Consider the following 9,578-nt stretch of genomic DNA (forward strand, 5'->3'; position numbering starts at 1 on the left):
GTTTTATACTGATCGGGATGTTTCCTTTACTGTCTTTATCTACAATTTTAGTTTAACCTTATACGCAAGTTAAATTGGTGATTCTTGATAAACTTGACTGATGAAGACTTCGAGATCAGTAGTCTCACAGGCGGCTAGATTTAATTTAGAGAATAGTCTTGCCGTTCTTGATAATTAAATTTTGAATAAAGGATTAGGTGTGGTTCATCTCTGGCCCGATAGGTCAATTCTTATGAGAAAATTCTTTGTTTTATCCGTTGATGTTTTAAGTTAATTTAACTGTAACTTACTTTTAACATGACATCATAACGTCCCATACCTAAATGTTAATTAAGTAAAAGTGAGTTTCTTTAGAGCGGTTTTCGTTTCAGCGTCGAAAAGTAATTGGTTTTGCGTCAGCTACGCTGTACAATTGGCTGTAAAAACTCGCGCCACTTTTTCATCCAATCAGATGAAATCAAAACCAATCGTGACTCGTTCGCACGCGTTTTCCCGCGCTTTGCGTCAGCTACATGTAATTACTTTGGGCTTTGATTGGTTCACTGGATTGTCTGCGTATTTTGTGATTGGCCAGAGTGATTACTTTGGTTTTGATTAACGAAAACCGCTTCGATGAAATAATATTTTCATCAAAATATCTTCTCTAGTAGGCCAGTTTACTTTTATTAAGTTGAAATTAATGTAAGTAAATGGTTGTAAGACTGTCGCGAGGTTGAAGCATACATATATGAATACCGCTTGTAACGCTGTGATTGTTTAGAAGAAAGAAACTTAATTATAAGATAGGAAGTGTGAAAGAAGGGAAGCAGATAAAAAGAGTGGAAGGGGCATTAGAGAGGTTTTCAAATAAGTGTCCATACACAAAAAAAAAACTGAACACAAAGTAAACCTGTTATAGTAGAAGTCACCTTTAGTTTTCGTCTTAATTCTGACTAGAAAATAGCCTCAGTTTTTTCTAAACCAATCAGTATTAACATTGTAAAGCTAGACCAAAGCCATAACGGATTACTGTCGGCACTCAAGTGAAAACCACTCTGGCCCAGAACTAACATGCAGGAGATGTCTAAGGGTTGTAAAGTAAAAGAACGATATTAAATAAGTCTTAAAGTTCAACTGAGTTGTGTTTTGACAACTGGAAAGCCTCCACCGAGTGAGTGGAGATCCCTATCCTCCAAACGCAGTAACCCTGGCAAGCGCCTGAAACATGCATTATCGCTCAATTAACAGGCCATTACAATTTAAGGAGCGGGGTGCATGGAGCGGGAGGGGGGATGTAGATATTTTTGGTAAAGTGTGGTAATGGTGATACATTCGGCAATTTATAAGAGCTGGAAAATAAAGTGAGAGCTCAGCAGGATGTTTTCTCTGGCTAAAAGAAAATACCAGGACATATATCCCAAGTTTATTTGCAAGATTTTTTTTTCTGGTTCATCAACTACTTGCATGGTATTTAGGGGGATCGCTTTGCTTTGCAGCGAAAATTTGGAATTATAACGAATGCACACACAATCTTTATTTGTGTAAACCATCAGAATATTACATATATTACTCTAGACGAAAGCACGACCTAAGAATTGTGCCCTATTGAACTTATGGGATTTAGAGTCCATATGAGAACAAAATAAATGTAGTCAAAGGGTTGCTGATGATACAGCAGAGGTTGCCTGATAAATTCAAAGTACAAATGCGGCTTAATGGCATAGCCGCAACTGTACTAAAAAGGTCAAATGAATTCGCCTGCAAACTCACAAGCTTTCACTTCACAACTATCTAAGTTAATCTGATCGGAAAACGGCAGTTGTAGCATTTGAGAAATTCACTGCGTCGAGTCAAAAAAACATTGAATTTTTTTTCAAAAGCTCTAAAACAATGAACTGTACAAGTATGGGGACAAGGGACCTAAAGGACATGAATGAAGCAAAATAGTTTTTAGATTATGATTAAGAGCCAGAAACGCAAAACATTGTGTCACAGACTTCGTATTATTCTTGGGTTCAACTTTTAAACGCGCTGCTTCATCTACAATAGAGGCATTACGTTTTTCTTTTTTTTTCCAAAATTGACTGAAATCTAAAAAAACCCCAAAGTCATGACCATTCAACACAGGTGAAATTATTATACATAATTTACAACTTCTTTGAATGTACAATCCCGTCAACCATGTTACGTGTTCATCTGCATCTGTGATAGCAGGACTGCTTGCATACCATAGATAATTTACACTGTAAGTGCACGCACTCGGAATTATATTAATTCACTAGGAACGGTACACTGAAATACACTCATAACTAGCTACATGTATATAAATTAGATTTTGCGCACAAGTTTTTGATTCCTTGTCGAATCTTAACTCTAACATAATAGCTTACTTGACATTTGAGGACGGACGCGGATCAAGATCTATTTTTTGGTAAAATCTGTCGGCTCTGATTCGATCGAATGTGATAAAACCAATTCAAGAAGGGGCATTACAATGTTTATGACTGACTTCATGTATGCATCACGCCGAGCTTTATAGCGCTTCCTTCCATTTGTTCTTTATGCGTCTACGAAACGGCGAGGCTAAGAATCAAATTCAACAAAACACAAGACAACAAAGATCTACCTAAACGTTACTATTTAACAATTAGACCCGTAGCCCTTGAGGGCTACGGGTCAATAGCCCATGAGGCGAAGCCGAATGGGCTATTGACCCGTGGCCCTTGAGGGCGAAGGGTCTAATTGTTAAATAGTAAGTTAGCAAATGCAAGTTGAAGAAACATTTATTTGGGAATAAAACGAAAGAAAGCGTCACGCTCGATTGCGCCAATTTCGCTACTCGAGGACTATTACTAATAGTCCTCTAGTAGCGTAGCCAATCAAAATGCAGGATTTGCATTAGTCCACCAGTTGGGTAATACTAAAAGTAATTATCACCCACGACGCGCGCGATTATTTTCAAACCTCCTAACCATTACTTAGCATTGTTTTATGACTAGACGTCTCTCTTTCTTTCGCCTAAATTCTTGTGCTTCTTTTTCTTCTTTTCCCTTTCCCCCGGTATGTGTAGTGACCCCAATCTAACCGGTCTTCCCATAGCGGGCATCCCGCCAATACCACCTCCGCTCCCCGGGGGAACATTGTTGTTCAACGTTCCGCTCGATCCCCCGGTAACCGGAAATCCGAGCTGTGGACGCGTTTAACCCGAGGGAGATGACTCTCGCTTGTCGCATCGTTCAAATTTGGCATTCTCAGCTAATAACCGGTCAGCTCTTTTAGGTTTAAAATGACTTGACGCGTAATCTTCATGAGAGCTCCGCGACAAATGCTGAAGAAAACGATCCTCGCTTGGCTCCTCAGGATACCCCCCTAAGTGTCCATTGACAACTTGTCCCTGGTTATTGACCTAGGGTCTGTTAACAGGCGATTTCAGGCCCCGGGGTGGGGTGCTTCCACCCGGCATAATCCCAGGGGTAGGAAGCGTTGTATTTGTAATGACTAGCTCAGGGATGTTCCACTTGCCGGCTTCTTCATCCCACGTGCTCTCCGATCGAACCTTATCGATGTTGTAATAATTACAGTCGCTTCGTATACATGGCTGGATCTTGTCCAAAATCTGTTGTTGAAGCTTGATAATTTGCTCCTGCTTTCGAATCGTTTCTAAGTAATCTTCGCGATCGCGTTCAAATTCAGTCTGCAGATCGTCTATCTCGGATTGTGCGGATTTCAATTTTTCTTCCATCTGGTTAATAACATAATCCTTCACTCTGATCTCATCTTCCAAATTGTCCTAAACTTTGACCATTATACCATCATCGTCCATCTTCTTCGCCGTCTTCGCCAGTTTTTCTCTTTCCGACAAAGCATAGGTCTTCCTCGCCTTTCTTTTCTTTATCAATTTCTGATCATTTTTCTCACCGCCAACAAACTTTTCCTGAAGTTCCCGCAGCCTTTTTACCGACACATCATTGGGAAGACTTTGACTTAGGAAGTGTACATCTTCCAACCCTGGTATAAAGTTTTTGACCTTTTGAACACCCTTGATAGCCTTGTCTTGTACAGTTTGCAACATGCTCTGATCTTTGCTCGAGATTTACAATTCGCCCTTAAATCCAGGCAATGTTTTGATGCCAAAAATATTTTTGTGGCGTCCATTACAACACTATCAGATAGAATTACTTTGTCCCAGTCATAAGTGTCCTTTGGTATTTCACTCTTGGACCACACAACTGACTAAGTCCGCGTCACCCAAGACTGATGTATGACCTCAATGGAAATATAATTCTGGTTCAGTTTATCTACAGATGTCCTTACAATCTGGCAGACCATACATCCTCTGGCCATGAATTCTACTCTGCCTCAACGGATATCCTTGAAAACGTTTCACAAGTACTCAAGCACGAGTTTCCTGTTAAGGCATTTTATAGAACTACACGCTCTAAAGATCTGCTTGACTTCGTTGTCACACATATTGGGCGAGGACAAAACTTTTTAGAACTGGCTGCAGACATCGCTTCGATGAACTTTAAGGTATTTCTACGTAATAACAAAGGAAGGATAGATTCGAACACTTTCTATGAACGGGTAATGTATTCTTTTCTAAGCAATGAACAGCTAATGCACATGGCTCTTTCCTTTTTTTAACAATATCGAATATCGTGGTTTTCAACTCGTTTTTCATTGGGTTTCTAAACCCACCCACCTGACCAGGATAAGATGCTGTGGTTAGGTAAGAGCTGCATGAATAATTAATGAGTTTGGGAATCTCATATTAAAATCCCCTTTCCACTTTTATCACATGTTTTCAGCTGGTTTATCCGCATTTATGCTAACAAAAACTGTAAAGCTTGACGTAAACATAAACCTAGCTGCTGCTACACGCTTCGTTGACAAAAGACATCTTCTAGATCAGCTAAGGTTAGTCAAATATTAGGATTAAACGATGGTATAGGGCCTACTCTGCGACCTAAAGTCGCCGTAACTTTAAGCCACTTTGGGCGATTTAAGGCGATTTTAGGCGACTTAAGGCGATTTTAGGCGACTTAACGCGACTTTAGGCGACTTAAGACGACTTTTAAAGGCGACTTAAGGCGACTTTTAAAGGCGACTTAAGGCGACTTTAGGTGACTTTAGGCGACTTAAGGCGACTTTAGGTCCCAGAGTAGGCCTGGTATAAATTGTAGTAATCAACCGCTTTACTATCGTAGGTCTTGCCCCTAAGATTTATGGGCGCAAAATTCCAGGACTGACTTTATCTAAAAATGTCTAATGTAAACTTACTTTAAAATCTCCTTAAAGGAGGCGGCCGAAAAGCAACATACCATATGGAGTATTTTCTTTTTAAATATGCATTTTTGGCTTTAATGGGTGTTTTGCAGTTGTAACTAGAAGAATAAATTGAGGCATGTAGAGAAGAAAGAATTGAATTTCTCCTTTGGTGGTATAGTAGACAATGCAAAACCCGAAATGAAATTTTCCTTTTTCCTTTGGTGTAGAAGTTTAGTCGAAGGCATTTCTGAGGTGAGGAAAACTTTCGCCGTTCTTACAAAACATTTTATTTGCCGAAATTTAGAGATCCACACGACAGAAAACGTTAATGGATAACTACAAGCTACGACCATAATGAGGATAATAGAATTGGTTTTTCACAATCTTTTAGTGTGGAGGTTGTATGATAGTTTTGGGAAAACTAAATTACTGTTTGGAAAACAGCTCAAAAGGAGTTGTTAGGAAAAAAGCAATTTCCGACTGCTGCGTTTTTTGTCTCAAAGTTCATGAACAGCTGGTTTCAGCGGACCCTAACTTTGAAGATAAAAGCCAAACTTGTACTTTGCTGAAATAAGTAAGCTGAAACAGCGAACCGACGTTGGCGTAGTTAACGGTCTGCATAAGTACGATACTTTGAGTCGAAGAAAGAAGATAATTTGGCAACGTTTTGTATTATTTTTGAGTAAAGAAGCATGCTACAATTTTGTTAATATTTGATCAAACACCGGTTTAATTTAGGAACAGGAATAAATTATCGAGCTCCTTTTTCTTGCTGTCAAGAAATGATGAGCAGGTCTTTATGAAAAGGAGGGACTGCAACGAGGTTTTCAATGTAGAGGCCTCGGAAATTAGGGTTTTACTTCCTTCGCTATGTCAAAAAGTAAAAATCGATAAAACGGGTGTCTCAGTTTTTTTAAGCTTGTGTTACAGCCGCCCACCCCGAAAAAAGAAATTGGAGAGAGCGGCTCCCTACTTATTTTGCTTTCGCGGTGTTTGTGCGATTAATTGGACAGCTGAAAAGTTTATAACGTCCGGTCCTTTCGCGCTACGGCGTTTTAATTTCAAACTCTTGCCTCTTGCAGTATAAATTTGTTTTCAAATGATTTAGTTTGACAAGAGTACAAACACGGAGTATCTGAGAGGTAGTCAGTTGACATAACGGTCTAATTAAACAGAAATATGGTTAGCATTTAATTGCACCAAGAAAAACATTGTCAACGTTTTGAACACTATTTTCAGATGGAAAAGGAAATTCTTTTCGGCATTTCAAATTATTTGCATAAGTTTGCTAAGTTAATCGTGTTATTGTATATCATATTTGCTGATCTAGGTCTGGTGACAGTTTTTTCTGAAGACACTTCGACAAAAGTAACCTATAGCGAATGGAAATTCAAACTTACACTAAAAAGATATTCAGCAGCAACTTCGTATGTTCTATCTTTCTCATATCATATGTTTTTAAAACATTTGACAATAAAAACAAACGGTAAAAGTTTGCGACGTTTCGACCGCTCTTCGGTCATTATCAAGAGGGATGTAAAGAGTTAAATTTGCATAGACGTATATAGCTACAAAGAGGTAAGAATGTCTGAAAATTATTAATGAAGTAAAAATATGTAAAAAGTATGTAAAAGAATTTACAAAGTAGTGCTTAGAACAATAAAAAAACATGTAAAACTAATTAATAATAAAAAAAAAAGATTATTTAAAAACTTTTGCACGAATAGAGTCAGATTGTACATTGAGACTTGGTCTCAGTTCATGAATAAAAAACATTTCAAAAATAAGACAGTCAAACTTGGTTGTACATTTCTTTAAAATCGAAAAGTTATTAGTAAGATCTTTAGGGGCCAAAGAATGTTCCTCACGAAAATGTTTTCCAATTGATGACGATGGGTTTTGTGCTCATCGACGCGTTGGTGCAAGTGCGGGCGCGTAAAACCAACATAACCTGCATCGCACAGGTCACATTTAAAATGGTACACAAGGGACTGTTGGTTAACGACTGGCGGCTTGACTTCACGTGATTTCAGGTCTCGCTCAATCTTGTGGCTGATGAAAACAGGTTGGATGGTGGTGTTTGTTTTCGTGCTAAGATATTTCAGTTGCGTGCGAAGAAAATCAGCTGAAGCTTGGTCTTTGAATGGTGGGACAATCCGAACGGGCTCTGAACTGTTGTTGTCAGTCGGTGAAGGAACAGGTTGCTCAGAAACTTTGATGGCAATAAAACGTGTTATGGTTGAATTAATTAAGTCATCTGGGTATTCAAGACGGGAGAACAACAACTTGAGACGATCGCATTCTTCGGAGAAGTAGGTCCAGTTAGAAGAAAGTCGAGACGCACGATCCAGCATAGTTTTCAGTAGGCCGTGTTTATAACGATCGTCAACATGACTCTTGTAGTGTAACAAGAGACCAGAGTTTGTGGGCTTCACATAAACCTTTGTCTCAACGTGGTTGGATTTGTCGAGCAATTGCGTTCCAAGGAAAGGAAGCATGCGGTCATTTTCTATCTCCATTGTGAACTTAATAGAGGAGTGGCAATCGTTCAGAGTCTCCAGAAAGTTGTTGGCTGATGCTTGGTTAGACATGATGGTCAGTGTGTCGTCGACATACCTTCTGTAGTAGCTGGGCATCTTTCCTTCACGATCCAGGGTTTCCTCAGTGCTACACATAAAGACATTGGCGAGCAGGGGTCCAAGCGGGGAGCCCATGGCGACACCGTCGGTCTGTTCATAAAGTTGACCGTTAAATAGGAAAAGTTGATCTTTTGTTGCCCCTTCTAGGAGATGGATTAGGTCCTGTTTGCTGAGATTAAGGTGGTGCGTTTGATTAAACCAGTCATTAGCAATGAGGAAACCCTGGATCGTGAAGGAAAGATGCCCAGCTACTACAAAAGGTATGTCGACGACACACTGACCATCATGCCTAACCAAGCATCAGCCAACAACTTTCTGGAGACTCTGAACGATTGCCACTCCTCTATTAAGTTCACAATGGAGATAGAAAATGACCGCATGCTTCCTTTCCTTGGAACGCAATTGCTCGACAAATCCAACCACGTTGAGACAAAGGTTTATGTGAAGCCCACAAACTCTGGTCTCTTGTTAGACTACAAGAGTCATGTTGACGATCGTTATAAACGCGGCCTACTAAAAACTATGCTGGATCGTGCGTTTCGACTTTCTTCTAACTGGACCTACTTCTCCGAAGAATGCAATCGTCTCAAGTTGTTGTTCTCCCGTCTTGAATACCCAGATGACTTAATTAATTCAACCATAACACGTTTTATTGCCATCAAAGTTTCTGAGCAACCTGTTCCTTCACCGACTGACAACAACAGTTCAGAGCCCGTTCGGATTGTCCCACCATTCAAAGACCAAGCTTCAGCTGATTTTCTTCGCACGCAACTGAAATATCTTAGCACGAAAACAAACACCACCATCCAACCTGTTTTCATCAGCCACAAGATTGAGCGAGACCTGAAATCACGTGAAGTCAAGCCGCCAGTCGTTAACCAACAGTCCCTTGTGTACCATTTTAAATGTGACCTGTGCGATGCAGGTTATGTTGGTTTTACGCGCCCGCACTTGCACCAACGCGTCGATGAGCACAAAAACCCATCGTCATCAATTGGAAAACATTTTCGCGAGGAACATTCTTTGGCCCCTAAAGATCTTACTAGTAACTTTTCGATTTTAAAGAAATGTACAACCAAGTTTGACTGTCTTATTTTTGAAATGTTTTTTATTCGTGAACTGAGAAGTCTCAATGTACAATCTGACTCTATTCGTGCAAAAGTTTTTAAATAATCTTTTTTTTTTTATTAATTAGTTTTACATGTTTTTTTATTGTTCTAAGCACTACTTTGTAAATTCTTTTACATACTTTTTACATATTTTTACTTCATTAATAATTTTCACACATTCTAACCTCTTTGTAGCTATATACATCTATGCAAATTTAACTCTTTACATCTTGCTTGATAATGACCGAAGAGCGGTCGAAACGTCGTAAACTTTTACCGTTTATTTTTATTGTCAAATGTTTTAAAAAAACCCTTACTGATAAGCATCTGTTTTTAGAGGTATATACTTTGGGGAAAATGCATTCTCGTTTAAACATTATAAATAATTAAACGAGAAAAAAAAGGCAACAGCGGACTTTTTCCGTGCTTACATAGCCCCAACTAAACACTCGAGGAGTTGTGAGAATTCGAGACAGTTATGCTTCTCGGTTTTCCTCGGCTCTACATTATTCCAACCCTAAGCCCCCACCCCCTCGTGTTCAGACGAGACTGTGTAAACAAGGAGACGGTCCTCTGTTGCTTA

The 9,578-nt window shown here is 39.4% G+C and overlaps 2 protein-coding genes and 1 pseudogene across 2 annotated transcripts; 1 reads left to right on the top strand and 2 right to left on the bottom strand.

Annotated features, from left to right (window-relative positions):
- Window positions 1-2,192: 2,192 nt before the first annotated feature.
- Window positions 2,193-4,332, bottom strand: LOC145500426 (kinesin-like protein KIF17; annotated as a pseudogene).
- Window positions 4,333-6,955: 2,623 nt separating this feature from the next.
- On the bottom strand, window positions 6,956-7,962 carry LOC145499935 (uncharacterized). Its single transcript, XM_081479449.1, has one exon. It carries the CDS (start codon window positions 7,959-7,961, stop codon window positions 7,062-7,064), a length of 900 nt encoding a protein of 299 aa, XP_081335575.1. The 5' UTR covers window position 7,962; the 3' UTR covers window positions 6,956-7,061.
- A 164-nt stretch (window positions 7,963-8,126) lies between these two features.
- LOC145499934 (uncharacterized) lies at window positions 8,127-9,059 on the top strand. The gene has a single exon (XM_081479448.1). It carries the CDS (start codon window positions 8,127-8,129, stop codon window positions 9,057-9,059), a length of 933 nt encoding a protein of 310 aa, XP_081335574.1.
- Window positions 9,060-9,578: the final 519 nt, after the last annotated feature.

This window comes from Orbicella franksi, chromosome 10 (assembly GCF_964199315.1).
Source record: "Orbicella franksi chromosome 10, jaOrbFran1.1, whole genome shotgun sequence".
In the NCBI taxonomy this organism is placed as follows: domain Eukaryota; kingdom Metazoa; phylum Cnidaria; class Anthozoa; order Scleractinia; family Merulinidae; genus Orbicella; species Orbicella franksi.